This window comes from Solea solea, chromosome 15 (assembly GCF_958295425.1).
Source record: "Solea solea chromosome 15, fSolSol10.1, whole genome shotgun sequence".
NCBI lineage: Eukaryota > Metazoa > Chordata > Actinopteri > Pleuronectiformes > Soleidae > Solea > Solea solea.
Genome location: NC_081148.1, coordinates 11,481,112 through 11,497,981, shown reverse-complemented (window position 1 = coordinate 11,497,981; position 16,870 = coordinate 11,481,112). Strand labels below are relative to the sequence as shown.

Here is a 16,870-nt window from a genome sequence, read left to right as displayed (position 1 = left end):
TTTGTCATGTTTACTCCGAGGATATTTATGCCTCAGGTTCACTATTCTGTAAACATTACACACACACACACACACACGCACACGGGTGTGAAATCCTATCCATCTGCTTGTATAAGTTTGCTAATTATCCCACTAATGACTGTTTAAGTATGAGACAGTAACCAGCAGCTAGTTAGCTTAGCATTGCGGAAAGACCGCAGCAGCTGGCTTCTGTCCACTTACTAATGACCTTGGTACATTCATAAAATTTGAACAAGACTTGAGGTATGAAAACCCAGTGTTACCCTTACATTCATTCCTCAGCAGTGCACCTGCTGAGTTGTTGAGCACAGCCAAAATCTCACACAGCCATTAATATCAACGCGCTAATGATTGCCACTTGGTACTCGCACACTGTGTGAGCACGTCTGCCATGAAGTCCTCCAAGTTCCTCTCCTCACTCTCCGTAAAAGGTAACGTGAAAAAGCTCCTTCGGGGGAAACAAAGTAGTGCATAACAACCAAGAAGAGTGATGGTGGAGCAGTGAATGAGAGCAGAGTAGAGAGCACTGCTCGCAGTAAGTCGTCGGTATGACAGTAATTGAAGAGTATGTGCTGCTACAGTATGTGTCTGTAAATATATGCTGCAGCTTCTCAAGACCATGAGAGGTTGGATGTTGTTTTCTCAGCTTCTGGAAAAATGACTAAAGTTAGCCATACTAATAGTATCTTCAGAATTAAAAGCTAAGCCAAGCAGGTGTTTTTAACCTGAATTTCACTAATGAATGCTTGGCTGCTTTCGTTAAACTTTATGATTTTTGCTGCAATGAAAAGTTACGCACCAGGGATAACTTACTTACTTGTCCTTAAGCCTGCCCCACACAAGGCCAGATTTTGGTCCCGATCTGACACTTGCGACAATCATGGGTGCCTTTCGATTTTAGGATGATTTGAATAGATCTGGTCTGTGGGTCTCCCATGTCTTTAAAATCAAGTCCGATTTGAAAACCCTCTAGTGTGTGCGCCAAACTTTACAGATCCCAAAAGATGCCTGATGTCTGTGCTGGCAGTGGCGTGTGATAGAAAAACACAGCATCAAAAGGTGCTGATGGATGTGTTTCAGTGGTAAATGACAAAGCACATAGAGTGTTTGCCAAGACAAGATAATTAATAGCTGCAAACGCAAATCTTGCGCACAGCGTCTCCTATCAGTGCAACTATGATGAATGTAATTTCACAGTTTACTCATCAACAAAACAAGCGGCTTGACATTTACTGTTCAACACTTGATTTAACTGCAGCAAAACAGTTACTAATAAACAAGTTGGCTAATAAACAAGCAACACAAATGTTATTGTCACATAAATGACAGTAGAAATCTTTTGAATGACACAAGACACAGAGTTTCTTTGATCAATTCAGGTGCAGTTTAGTGAGTATATTTCTACCAAAGAATGCCCAATTGAATATGGTAATATTATAAAAGCTTCCTCTTCAATTAATCCAGTCTGCAAAGACATGCGATTGTTCTGAAAAAAACAGAATCCCTCCTTTTTGAACAAAGCCTGCAACTGCTTGTGAAATGAACAGCCTTGGTGCAGAGTAGGGACAGCACTGCCGGGCTGCGAGCCACAGCTCTTGCATTTAAAAAAAATTGGCTTCTGCGGAGACAAAAGAGGTATAAGCACTTCTGCAATCTTTCAATTTGTGTCTCTCCTTAAGCAGAGTGAGCCGCTCAGAGAAATCTATGTCCACGTGTTAATGCGACGGTGTGACTTTGACAAACACAGCGAGATTTTTGAAACCAACGTCGACTCAACAGCTCGCAAACAAGTCAAAAGTCAAGTTGACCGTAAATGAAAATGTAAGTAGAGAGACTGCTGTTGCTAAGCACGCTCTTTTGAACACACACACACACACACACACACACACACTTTGAGTTTACAAGATGAAAGTGAGCCAAAGTCCTCTGATAAACAGTGCTGACACAAGCTTTAATACTGCACATAAACTGTGCACAGATTTCCAGGTACAAATACCTACACATTCATGTCCCACTGGTGAAAACGGCAAAACAACAATGTAAAGGTCTTTCTGCAAATGATGCAACAATCTCTCTATTAAAATGTGAGAAAATAAAAAGCTCCACTTTTGTTCCAAACAAACATTGGATTCATAACAAAGCCCCAGAGCTTCCAAACTATTTTAAACAAAAATAAGTCAGCAAGAGGCTGTGAACTTTCCACACCACCATTATGCGAGTAGAGGAGAAAGGTCATGACGTCCATGCGACAGCAAAACCTGGGCCGATAAAAACAAAGCTACCTATGCGACTGGACTTATTAACACAGCAGAATATTAATATGGTTTCAAAAAAACCTTGATAAGAACCAGCCTTAAGCATAAACTTATTTAATTCTCAATTTTTTCCTCAATTAGTACACACCTCACATACTCAAACCCAAAGCACCAATGGCTTAACCGCCAGGCATGTCTGGACATGGAGGTATACTGTAGCTTTGAAAATCCAGTGTGTTTCCCATCTGGAGACATTAGGACTTCCTTCATGTAACTGCTCTTTGCAAGTCACAATTATTTTATTAACTATTGATCAATCTAATGATTTTTTTTGTAGATGATGGTAAAGATGATGATAAAACTCCCACAACCCAAGCTGGTAGCTTTTAGTCCAACCAACAACTACTACATAAAAGAATACATGTCTAAAATGTTACTTGCTGATCCTTGCTGATTAATCAACTGCCAGCAAAGTGGAGATGGTAACAGATGTTCCGCGTGCGAACGTACAGATATTAGTCTGTAGGTCTGACAGTCATAACTCATCAGCCCTAGATTTTTTATGAACATTCTGTTTTTAACCAGGTTACTGTGATGCCCACACTATATATGTCAAAACTGCGTAACCCGGTTAAAGCTAATTTACTCTCTTATTAAATACGGTGGGTGCCAGTGAGTGTTTATCTGAATCTCACACCACCAATGTCAACAAAAATGGAACTGTGAATAAAATAATACACTTAATTACTTTAAAAAGGTCCTACATGTCTCCCGTCTTTGGAGTTTGACTTTGATGATTCTTGTTCTAAAACAAAAAAAAAAAAAAAAAAACTGTGGCTGACGCAACAGTTGCCAGAGGTGACAATGATCTCCTCAATTTGAATGGTGACTAAAATAATACATAAATGAAACTAAGCAAACATGACATAACGCAAGAAGAAACCCTGACTGACTTCTGAATGAGCTTTCATTGTGTTTGTTTCATTTTACTCCTATATGTGATGTTTTATTAAAAAAAAAAAAAAAAGGACTGTGTCTTACTAACAAGCCTTTGACTTAATCCGTGGTCTGTGTGGGTGTGTCCCTCTATAACTATCTACTCCAAGATAACCCAAGCTTGCTTTGCTCTACGTGTACACTCCCTTCCTTATCAGTCTATTTACCTTTGTCCCATTTTTCCCCATTGTGAATCAAAAATTGAAAAATGGGGAAAAACAAGCCTTTTAGTTATGAACAAAGAAAGGCAGGCTCTTAGAGGTAGTGAGGAGTTACGGCAGGAGTACTGGAAGTCCAGAGGAAAGATGTGGCAAAGGCAAAGGAAAAGGCTTGTAGAGAGGTGCATGAGAGAAGGACTTAGATTGGCTGCACAGAGAGACTTAGGACAGAGATGGAAATGTTCTAACAGGTGAACGGAATGGGTTGAGAAGATGGAAGGAGTATTTTGAGGAGCTAATGAATGAAGAAAATGAGAGAGACGGAGGGGAGATAGTGCCTCGGGAAGGGTAGAGGAGGAGAAAGTAAAGGAAGCTATGAAGAAGATGAAGAGTGGGAAGGCAGTTGGTCCAGATGACATATCTGTGCAGGTATGGAGATGTCAAGGAGAGAGAGCAGTGTAGTTTTTGACCAGACAGTTTAATGCAGTCTTGGAGACCAAGGGGCATGGAGAAGAAGTGTGGTGGTACTGATTTTCAAGAACAAGGGTGCTGTGCAGAACTGTAGTAACTACAGAGGTATGAAGTTGATCAGCCACACCATGAAGATGTGGGAAAGTGTTGTTGAAGCTTTGTTCAGGAAAGAAGTGAAGATCAGCGAGCAGGAGTATGGGTTCGCGCCAAGAAAGAGTACCACCATTAATGTCCACACAAGGGTCATGGGCCCATGACACACACACAACCATCCACTATCACACTCACATCTACTGTCAATTTAGAGTTTGATTTGCCTAATCCCAAAAATTTGGGGATTAGGCAAATTGGACTGTGGGAGGAAACCGGAGAACCCACAGAACCCCCCCCCCCCCCCCCCACACACACACACACACACACATAAACAGGGAGAACATGCAAACTCCATGCAGAAAGGCCTTTGATCCAGGTCAAGAACCTGGATCTTCTTGCTGCAAAGGCAAGAGTGCTAACCACTACACCAACCGTGCGGCCCTCAAGTTATTCCGATAACATTAAAAGAAACAACAATCTTCTTTTGCATGAACCTGTTTTTTTTGTGATAGTTTGCGAGAGCTATTATTATTATTGACCGACAGCCAGTCGAAACAAGTCTGGCACGCATTCCAACATGGCTGCGACAGGTTGTGTGTGAAGACAACAGAAAATCCCCTTTGCAAAAGGGAAAAACTAAATTATCCCTGTAGGCCATCAACATTCGCCCCCGAGTCACAAGCTGAGAAGGTTGTGTGCAGAAAAGCGTATAGCTGTGGGGCTTTCTCGAAATACTTCAACACAATCACATAACACCAAGCAATAACATGCCTGCACGTCCAAAGTGTTTTGTATATATGAACATACTAACTGCATACAGTCTTGGTAGTCCAAGTACACTCTAGTGTTTTAATAAATTGCTGCAGTTACTACCACAGTGACTTCTTCAGCCAAGCCAGTAGCCTGTGTGCTGCAGTGAAAAGGGTCCCCAATTTAACACTGCACCATGTTGTTTTTCAAACACAGGTCTTGCAGTATATGGAAAATTAATAATATAAAAAAGAAATATGAACCTATATTCTGCCCAGCACTCATATATAGGTATATGTAACTCTGCAATGCACTTTCATACCTTGATAATTGGTGTATATATGGGAAAAAGTATATAAATGGGAAAAAAAGGGGGAAAAAAATCCATATTTGAATACAAAAACTTAACATATTGGTATGGTTTTACAGATACTGTTCATTCATTTAATTAAATGGAGTTACTAGGTAGGAAACTGCCTCTATAGGATGCAACATACTGGTGAGCAATATGTTATACTTGTCTGTGGCAACATTCAAATGTTTCCGACGTCTTTTCCTCTTGGATTTCCAATTCCGTGTTATGACAGGATGGAGGAGGGCAGAGCAGGGAGAACACCAAAATAGCATCTTCTGATCTTTTCTTTCATAAACTTTTCCACTCCTGCAGCAACACACTGGAACAGACTTTGGCAGAGGAATACACACAAAACCAAGCTGTCAGATGAAGTATTTAGTCAGAGATTCTGCTCCCCATAAAACCCTGAGCTAAAACATGAGGAGGTGGACGGAGTGAGGACGTGATATTGAGAATACAACTGTTCCTACATTGTCGGCTTCTTCTGTTACAGCCTCTTATCAACACAGCATCACTCGTGGGGGCACACATTTGCTCCACCAACACTATAAATACACACCCTGAAAGCTCAATTACATTATTCAAAGGGAATTCACTACCATCAGCCATGTGACTAAAAGCTAAATATAGTTTCCAGTGTGTATGCTGCCTGCAGTGACATCCTCACATGTTCACGCGGAAAATACAATTTAACCTCAGTGATGCAGAGGGATAAGACTACTGCCGAAAAAAAAAAAAAACACATTTTTCACATTACATAACCACACAAGCACACATTTACAGCAAAATTGCTGCTGATAACAAAACACTTGGAGCAGCGTGTGTGTGTGTGTGTGAGCACAGCTTCCAGGTTTGAGGAAACACTCCGTTCTATCTTTAGAGATGTAAATAAACCGACTCAGTGGGGTCCACGCTGCGATCGTCTGAGCTAATGAGCTGTCAGTGGACGACTGAAGGTGGAGAAACAGGCGGCTCGAGTGAAATGAGGAAAGAGCAAGTCGGCGGATCGAACCCACGAGAGAGGTGGTATTTATAATAATCCACCGCACCGCAGAGCGGTCATCTTGGGTTTGGCACAGAAAAGGCGTGTGTAATCAAAAGTGTGTTTGTAATCAAATGAATACCACAGCGAGCGACCAGTGTTTACTGTAACGAGAGCATCCGAGGAGAACGCAGGCACCATCACGGGGGTAACATGATCACATCGTTTCACCGTAACCCAGACAGCCTTCGCAAGCAGAGCAACACATGACGTCACGAAAATGGACGAGGGCACTCATGTCACACCTATAGTTTGTTTTATCTGGACTGAACCACAGTGGAAAAGCTTGTGTTGATTCACTTCAGTTCACACTGCACAAGAGGGAGCAACAATTGAAAGCCTGCAAACACGGACAGATAAGGCCAATGTTTTGTTATAATCATCTGGATTCCAACTTGAGAAGCATAATAGTCGTGCGTTTCCCACAACTAACCACTGAATGACTTCTCTTTCTGTTTTGTTTTTAAGTGACAGTCCTAATGTATATAGTGCCCCGTTTGTGTCAAAGTTAGCTGTCACTTGAGAATTTCCCTTTCATATTCTAGTTTGTATAAACTCAGGCTGCTACTGCCATGAATTAAATGAATTCTGTAGCAATCACTGATGGACATATTTGCATAGGTTTGTTTGTGATGACAGCCTCTGTGCAGCCCTTCAGACTACATAAACTTTGGTCATACACCTCAAAACAAAATCTGCACCTCAGGCATCGCGGTGCGGTTAATGGTGAAAGCCCAGTCTCGCCAGCACAATGTCCACCTGTTTAAACAAAGCAGCACTGAAAGGACAACAATCAGCACTTTCATAATATGTGCGCATAATACTGCAAGACGTGGATGTGGATAATGGAGCATCATCGACTTCTGTCTTATCTTCAGGTCGGTGCAACAGGCTTGTTGCAGAATTTACTAATTAATTACTAAGAACACCGTAAACCACGGTAAAATTCTTGATAGTGAAGGTTACCATAGTGCTAAGCACCATGGTAACCACGCTGTGCCGGCAGTATCGCGCTTCGCTCTGTAGTGAAGAAGACATGGCGGAGGGAAGACGTGAGAGTTGCTGCCCTCTGGACATTTTTTCACCTTCTAAAATGGACAAAATCGAAAATGTGAGTGTATTTCGCACACAATAAAGAATGCTGACGGATAGTTAGTGGAGGATGGCAGCCTTATCTGCAGGATCTGCAAGAAGTGGTTGAAAGGGGCGGAACCATCACCCTCAACTGTTCAGCAAATGCAAGCCAAGTTAACCTTAAGCTCAAGGGAATGATGCATGTTGAGTTTTCTCTGTCCAACCTGCTGTCATCACTCATATAAACAGAGCAATGATGAATGTATTAAAAAGCCTATGTAGAATTAAGTGCCAAAAAAGAGTATTTTTTTTACTTAATTCAACAATAATCCTTTATGTTTAGATCTAAAAAAAATGATCCAACCTGTTTCTCAAAAAAACATCTAAATTGTGAGTTTTGCACCTTTATTATTAAGCAACAAAGATTCCTATTCCTTTTTTTCCCCCCACAGAGAGAGTCTGCTGGTCCATCACATTCAACCTCTGAGACTGTTCAGTGCCAGCGGACACATCATCTCTCCTACCAGATCCCTGCTCAAACTACACAAAGTTAATATGCTGACATTTTTACACTTTAATCTGAAGTGAACAGAGATGCATGCATCCAGTCTGAGGGGATGAGGGAGGGAGCGAACATACACACACTGTGCTGTTCATTGGACTTGCTTATGTATGTATTTTGTGTCATTTTTACATATGTAAAACTTACTTGAACATTTGGATTTGTTTACATGCATTTGTATTATTTATTTTTATAATATGATTATAATGACTGTCGTGTTATGCGCACATTTGAATGACTTATTCAAGGTTTTTTACTGTGATGATTATTATTGCACAGTTTCGATGTCTTTTTCACTGTATTTAATGTTTATTTTGCAGTGTCTTGTAATTATAATAATACATAACACATTGAAATGATCTCAATATACCAGTGTTTTATCAACATTTTGAACATATTTTAGGAAGGAAATTCTCATGCCGTTACATCCCTCAATCAAAAATGGTATGTTCCGTTTATATCATTGCTGTAAAGCTGTGCTGGCAACCCCAAGTGGAAGTGGAACCCAATTTGTAATTTATTTCTCACCTCTGCCACAATATTAAAGGGGACATATTATGCAAAAATCTACTTTTTAATAATTTTAATACTTATATTTGGGACTCTGGAGGCCCTACCAGTCGCCAAAGCGTGGAAAAAGAATACTCAGTCCTTTTTTCTTGGTCCCCCTTAGTGTAAGTATAGGCGATAAAACACGCAATGTTGAATTCCTTGCGCATTATGACGGCAGCATGCGCATTTCACCGCGAATGTTACCACCAGTAAGTTTACTTAGAGAGCTCCACCTTGTCCCTATAAAATGCGAGAGTGCAGGCGAGGGAGGAAGAGCGGTATTATGTCAACGCGGAGGGACAAGTGTGCTGTTGGTGGCTGCACAGTGGAGCACAGTGTTTTACACAAACTTCCAGCCTCAGAAGATTTTATATATGAAGCTAATGTGCCGGATAAAGTCAGCAAACATGTGTTCGCACCACTTCGCATCAGACTGCGGCCAGCGGTCGCCGTATTTAGTCAGCGACCGTATTTCGCCGACGTACAAACACACACATTTTTAAGAAAAGGTCAAATAGAGCTCATAACTGACCATTCTGACACGTCCTAATTAAAAATATTTGTTCAGTACGTCCTCCATGACCGGAGCACAGACTGATACAGTCTGATACAGTCACATACAGCGGCAGTTTACGCAGGTGATGATCAGTGGTGGCGATCAGCAGTGCTGTCCCTAAGTCTTTTTTAACTGATTTACAGTTCGGCACTGTTCGGCTTGATCCTTGTGTCAGAGGTCTCCGGAGCACAGACTCAGTCTGATACAGTCACATACGGCCGCAGTTTATGCAGCTCGCCGCTCGCCAGAAGGAGTGGGTGTGTGTTTGCCTGTGTCTCATTTGCATGTAAAGGGACCAGGCACAAAACCGAGCGTTCTGAAAGGGGCGGTTTTGGCAGGGTTATTGAACTGCTATGGTGCTTCATCCCTATGGTATTTTGACCAAAGCATGTCACAGACATGTTCATTAGGACACCAGGGAACTATTTTAACTTGGAGAAATAGGGTATAATATGTCTCCTTTAACACTGACAAACACCAGTTCTATTTTTCCAATTGTTGAAATTTCAGTAGTGGGGCTTTGATTCACACTGAGATCTGCTGACTCTTCCCCGCCTGTTTGCGGAAAGAGACACACCTGCTGAGAGGTGTGCGTAAAAGCACCTGAACACAGAGGACACAAGCGTTTGTTTGTTTTTTGCTTGTGAGATTCCTTTTATCCGTGTGTTTTTGTAACCGTGTCATTTTCTGTGTCTGTGTATTTTTCCAGTGGGTGGAAACACCACTGTTTTTACGCATCACCAGTTTAGATTGCAGTCATGCCAGTTATTTGATGCAGCAACACATCCGTTACAGAGGGCAAATATCCTGTTATAATAAGATTAGTATCACACAGGCAACCCTATCAGAGTTTTCCTTTGACAAAACCCTAATCAGCATTTCCCATGCACAAACATCCCGCCCAGGTAGATAAAGAGCCGCCCAGGTAGATTAAAGCGCTCTCTTTCACCGGAAAATCAAAACTAATTCCTGGCCCCAAATCTGTCTAAATTAGGCAACTGGAGAATCTATGAAGAGATTACAGAGGTTTTAGTGTGTACAGAACACTATCTAGTGTTTAACTACGTATCAAAAGAGACATTAGTAAATTGTTAAATCTAACCAACTGACTGCATGTGAGCTCTTCAGTGGGCATCAACATCAACATCATCTCACGCCCCCCCCCCCCAGTCAGATTCTTGGCCTGTGGTAAGTGCTGTAAGTAAAAACAGAGGTTACATAGAGGAGGTTTCCCATGCCTGCCTCACATGTATGCCATTTTCCCATTACGTTTCTTTTGATTGTTTTAATTCTCCTGGCTTCAGACCTACTTTTGTTGGCACAGTAAATCGGGTTGAAATTTAATTGGAATCAGACCGAGAATCAGAAATGGCACTGGTATCAATAAAATCTTAATTCCCTTCCCTAACTTCGGATCACGAATCCCAAGTACGACCCATGAGAGTTTCTTCAGGTTAAGAAAAAAAACACCCTGGGGAGTAGAGACACTGTGTAGGGTTAGGGTTAGTGTATATATATAGCGACATCACCAACCAACATCAGGACTAGTGGTGTCAAAGATCACTTTAGATCCTCGATGAGAAAAGCCAGCCCTTTACAACTCGGAAAGCAATTACAGTGCACATTGACACCGTGTGTGAAAAATGTCACTTGTACCTCTAGCTAATAATATTGTTACTGTCACAAATGTTCTGTAAATGCATGAAGCAGTGCAGTAAACATTGTTTAACTTCATGAATGATTTTCTGTCAGTTAGCTGGAGGGCTCACCGAGAAACAGCTGCTCAGTTCTTTACGGTTAGTTTACAGAATAAATAGAATAATAAGTCATATTTGCATCCACTCACAGTCCACTCCACTGGTTTTTTAGGTCCATCTGAAAAACTCAAAATCCATGACTGTCACTCTTGTTGACTTGCAGTTACAGCTAACTTGCCAGGTTAGCCTGATTAAAACCGGCAAGCAAATTCATTGCAGAGATAAAACACTAAACACACAATCTAGCCTTCTGCTGGAGGGTGTAGGGTGGGGTGCGGGTTTTCTTTAAAAACAGACGGCGCGAGACTCACCAATAAGCAAATAAAAATGTCAAATTTTGATGACCGCTGTAAACATGAGAGAAACCAATGTTTGCCGTCATAATTGGATTCACCGGGGATGACTCAGAGCACCATTGGCAAATGACTTAAGCTTAGGGATGGTTGCTATTCCTCTGCCTTAGATGTTGTTCAAACAATGACTGAGAGCTGAAGACGGAGAAAATCCAAATGTCCTGAAGGACCAGCATCCATCATCCATCTCCATCATAAACAGGCCACGAGAGAGCATCTCCAAAACAGCTACTATTTTTCATTTGAATATGGCACAGTGCTAGAAACCATGTGAGCATTTTTATTTTCAAAAACAGAAAATATTAAACAGTTAGAGAGCATGTTGGACTAGAGCACTGTGTGACTTAATAGTTTACAGTGTCCAGTAGAAGGATTTGAACTGCTCTACATCAACATAGCAACTGAGAAATGTTCCATGATCTATTTCGAGTTTCTTCATCACCTAACACAAAAAACTCATGACATTTAAAAGCTAGGATCGTCATTCAACTTAGACTCAGCTGGTAAAAAGTATTTGGGCACCAAGTGTAAGGCTTGAAAATGAGATCCAGTGTCTCAATGAGATAACCTGTATTAAAAAAAGGTTATAAAGTTATTTAGTTCCTTCATGTTGGCGAAATCTCAGGTTCATGTTAAAAAATGCAGCATCAAAGCGAGCTCATGTTCCAATAATGCTTAAGTGGAGCACATCATTAGAAGATATCATTGAGAAGAGTCATAAAATAGATTGGACTAAGTCAGTGTGGTCAATTATATGGCAACATTAATCTCAGGTTTTTTAGATTTTCTCTGTTTTAGGTTTCTTCTTTGCTAACATTAGCCACTATAAGCTACTGGTCATACCAGACCAAGAGAGCAAAGTCTTGTCTTCTTAAAATCCAAATTCAGATTTTCTTTTTTCTTTTTTTTTTAAACAAATTAATTTGCCATTTAGCCACATGGGGAGTAGTGGTTAGAACCTTTTGCCATGCAACAAGGAGACCCGGGTTTGCCACACAGTCCGAAAAAGGAGTTTGCATGTTCTCCCTGTGTGTGCGTAGGTTTTCTCTGCAAAAAACATGCAGAAGTTAAATGGACATTCTAAATTAAGGTGTGAATGGTTGTTTGTATCCATGTGTTGACCCTGTGGAGCAGGAGACAATGAATACTTTAATGAATCTGCCTTTGCAATCTGAGCCGGGGGGAATCAAGCTCAACGAGATACCACCAACTTCAGATGTCCTGCTGCAAATCATGTTGCATCCTGTTGGATCTGAGTCAGGCTACGTAAATATAGCACACAATCATCTCATCCTCAAAGGGTCTTAAAGTGGAATCTGCGTTAAACCTCGGTTCACAGAAAATTCATTCAACACATCGATGCATCACACAGGGGGGGGGCCAACATGCTGCACATTATAAATAGCCTCAAATATGACCAACACACCCACTCATCGAGGGAAACATGTTCTTAAGTGCATTTTGGCTCCGTCTGTCAGATGTCTGGTGGAGTGAAAAAGAAAAATCCACAAAACACCCATAGTGTGGTGCTCGTATGAAAGAGGCTATTTATAGGCTTACTCCAGCGAGGGAGACTGCTCCTCGGTCTGCACTTCACACGGGTGAGACGGGGAGGAGGAGCAAGGACGAGGGAGAAACTCTGTTGACACAACACTGAAACTGACACAAAGTGTTTGAGCTGCAAGCATATAATTGGAACAGTTACAGTACTGTTTAGTGCCACTATGTACCAAGCTACGGTACAGGATAATGGTCATGGGTAACGTTAGAGAAACTTGTGAAGGGGCCTGACACAACTTTTTTTCATACACCAAGCATTGAGGTTCTTGCTCTCTTCAGCCAAGCAAGCGATTGACTTTATTTGTAGGAAATATCGGAATGGTGCTTGTCCTCTAAAACGTATAAGCGGGCACAGAGTTACATCAGTGTGCTTCAATACACTAGGCGGTGTGTAAGAGAGCTAGTCTGTGGACGAGTAGGAACTCATTGTGTAGATTTTCATTGGATTAGCATCTGTTTTAGGTGCATGTAGTCATGGGTGAAGTTACATTAGAGCTGTGTTTCCATCATGGTACAGTTCGGTTTTGGTGCAGTATGGTACAGTGGCATGGCAAAGCCCTCAACAGTACCTTTACTTGGTAGGCGCGGTGTGCACTGTGCCCCATGGTCGTGTCACAATGGAAAGGCTATTTTTTTTCTGCTCAGTTTATGCTTTTTGTCTCAATAAGATGTTAAAGATTGTATGAGAATAAACTGCAGGCATTGAAGAAACACCGGTCGCAGGGGAGTGACGCTTTTCTGTCGTCCAATCAGCTCTAGCTCCACCCGTACTCTTCCATATCATTAACCTGGCACCCTAAGGAGAGGGTCCCAAAAAATGGAACAGTTGGGGCCGGTTATTTTGGTACTATTCCCAAATGGTGTAAGGCAAAAATATGCATATTGTACCGAACCTTTCCACTCGGTGGAAACACGCCGACTCTGAATATTTCTACTGTCAGGTACCAGCAATGCAGTGTTTACACTTGACTGAGTGCCTGCCACAGTACTAGCTGAGGATAATATGATGTGAATTTTATTTGAAGCTACTTTAGAAAAATAAGCGAACCAGTTAAACTGGAACCTTCTTTTTATTTACCCATTTGGAGATGTGTTTCCATGCACCGGAGTAAAAGTTAAAGTCTCCCCTGTGCCTCAAGTAGTGTTTGATACAACTTACATTTGACTTCTTTCTTGTCTGACTTTGGAAATTGTTCCATTATTGTCCTCTCAAAGAATTCCGCACCATGTTATGGTCACTGTGGACTTGTAGAGCTGATTGTAAAGGTCACGCTGGGTCATAAATTCCATGTCTGCGTGTCTACAGAGGACCCTACTCGGAGGAACACGAGCACCCATACAGACTGAGTCTGTGCATGCTCTATATAGTATACCACTTTCCAGTCCAGTTGGCGGCACGCTCCTCTTTTGGTCAACAAAGAAGACAGTAACCATGGACATTTGCTTGGGATTATGTGAGGACGTCAGACTACAAGGACATACACATGAGGGCAAACACCTATCAAGAAATTGTTCCCACTAGATAAGCATGTGAAAGGAGTACACACACACACACAGACACAGACACACACACACACAGAATGCTGACACGGATCACAAATGTGAATGGATTTCTAATGGCAAATCTGCTCAGCCTTTCTGGAGCATCAACTGTACACGCCGACGGGACGTATGTAACAAAAATTCACAGGGGCATAAACAAGCGCAGCAACAACTTTCAGAACTCTTGCAATAATATCATTCATGGTGTGTGCAACCCCCCCGCCAGGCATGCTGTAGTCAGTTTAAACTAGGCTTCATGCCGCTCTACTTTAGGAAATGCCCTATTTCTCCTTCTGTGCGACACAGGAGAGAGGACCTAACATGAATAAGTGTTAAAATGACAACAGGTGGTTACAACAATAACCAGTGCTTGAAGTGGGGCAGGACTGTCCGGTACCGGCACGACTATTATGCCCCGCAATAATCATTTCTCAGGGTTCAGGGCTCACAACGAGACGGTCACCCATTCTCGCAAAAGATGTCCACAGTTTATTTCAAGTGTCTAGAGTTTTTATTTTTACTGTTAAACAAGAACAATATCCATCGGGCGGATGATCCACTGTGGCGACCCGTAAAGGGAGAAGCCAAAAGACCATCAACAATATCTACAGTAAGTGTTTTTCACTAATGTTTAGATATAACCACTGACTTGCCGCATTTGTGTCCTGCAGGACAGCCAATAAAATGGTCTCTGTGCTTGAAGTTAAAATCATTGTCCATCCATCTTCTACCATTTTATCCTCCACATGAGACATAGGGCGAAAGGCGGGTTACACCCTGAACAGGTTACCAGTCCATCACAGGACCACACATAGAGACAAACAACCATTCACTCTAACACTCAAACCTACGGTCAATTTAGAGTGTCCAATTTGCCTAATCACCAAATCTGCATGTTTTTGACCTGTGGGAGGAAACTGGAGAAAACCCATGCACACACACAGGGACAACATGCAAACTAATATAATATGGACTGGACATTTAAATAAATAGAAGTTGAGAACATTCCAAACATGTTCTTGTATCTTTTACTTTACGGAGGATTTTCATAATTTAGTGTTTAATGATTGAGTAACACCGTGAAGTTCCCACTTCACGCACTGACAATAACAATCATTATGGCGATATGATTTTCCATAGCAATGTCGCAAAAGTTCAGTGTATATAAACATTGTTCAAAGACACTCTGAGAAATGACACAAATGACTTGTGTTCTTCCTCAAACATGTAGCTCTAGCTCTTGAGACTTAAGTGCTCATAATGAAGTTCGAAATATTCAATTATTTTTGAGATTTTCTGAGATAACCTTTTCAACCAAACAGCTCAAACTAATGTCACAGTGATGGCAACAGCTGCAAACAGAGATACTGACTGAACTGTCACGTGGTCTGTCCTTCCAAGGGAAAAAAAAAAAAACAATTCCACAGTCAATTCACCTTGATGCACACGAGCAGCTTCCCAAACAGCTGGGTGTTTGTACACTCACTGCAAAGGTGAACTGCTGCTGTTTTACAATTATCAGTGGGGCCACAGATGAGAACATATGATTTAAAGCGGGTCAGGACATAATGTGGAGTACATACACACACAGCTCTTCACACGCAAAGACACCATGTGTCTCCATGTGGTAAACGACAGCATAGGTGTTTTGGTACACACGAGTCGTGACCAGCTGAGGAGGTACATGAATGATCATAGCGTGAATAAGGAAGAAAATAAAACACACACACACGTATACACCATTCATCAATGGACAAACTCACATCCTCGAACAGAGATCCAACGTTGGCTGTCACCAGCAGTATTCCTGTTCCCTGCGCTGCTGTCAGCTTCCCTGCCATACTGTCTCTTGTCTCCTCGCAGGTAGGTCTGGGACTTGAACGGCGGACTTCACAGGTAAGAGGCAGTGACAAACACAAACAGGTCAAACACAAGCCGGCGAGTGTCTCACGAAACTGGTTACAACGCGGTGAACGTGCCACTGTAGCCGGGGTTGAGGCGGCTCGGCTGGAGCATATTTTTTCCTCAGCAGTGTCCGTGCATCTAGCAGGAGTTGCTTTGCAGTAGAAGGTCCGTTGGCAGCGGCGGCGGCGGCGGCGAGCGTGGCTGCTTCTCCTGCTACTTTATCACCTTCAGAGCCATCGTTGAAAGTTTCTGTTTTAATCCACAGCGAGCGCCTGAGGTCTCTGTTTCATTTCAGCTAGGAGTGTGTCTCTGGCTCTAGTGCAGGGTAAAAGTCTCCCTCTCAAAGCAGGACTCTCCACCAGGACCATTGCCTTCTCTGTTTAGAGAGGATAGGCTGGAGTTCTTCACTGCTCTGACGTCACCGTGCCAATGGCAACGCGGGGCTCTCTTAAAGGGCCAGCGCACCGTAAACACAGCGGTGCTGCCCGTGTATTACACACGTTTGTAATATAACGAAGTACAAATACTTCGTTACTGTACTTAAGTACAACATTCACGTATCTGTACTTTACTTTGTTACTTATAGTTCTAGCAACTTTTACTCTACATTTCCTCTAACTATCTTTGTTACTCATTACTACCAAATAGATAATTATGGTTTGTTTTATTATCATTTCAAACACATTTGTGACATTTACAATGACAACCCTAACCCTAACCCTCGTCATGTTTAAAAAGGAGTAAGCAGAAGTATAAACTTATATGTACCTACACCCCATTCCTATTACACACAGCTCAATTTATAGACTACTTTATCCCATCACCAAATATTTACATAGTTACAGTATTTTATACAATGTTCTTAATG

At 41.8% G+C, this 16,870-nt stretch overlaps 1 protein-coding gene across 2 annotated transcripts in view; it reads right to left on the bottom strand.

Moving 5' to 3' along the window:
- LOC131474031 (inositol polyphosphate-5-phosphatase A) overlaps nucleotides 1-16,398 on the bottom strand; it is a 133,095-nt gene extending 116,697 nt beyond the window's left edge. For both annotated transcript variants that reach the window (XM_058651749.1, XM_058651748.1), the window contains exon 1: nucleotides 15,861-16,398. In XM_058651749.1, the coding sequence (XP_058507732.1) occupies nucleotides 15,861-15,938 (78 nt within the window). In that variant the 5' untranslated portion in view covers nucleotides 15,939-16,398. The remainder of the gene's footprint in view (nucleotides 1-15,860) is intronic.
- Between the last annotated feature and the right edge of the window lie 472 nt (nucleotides 16,399-16,870).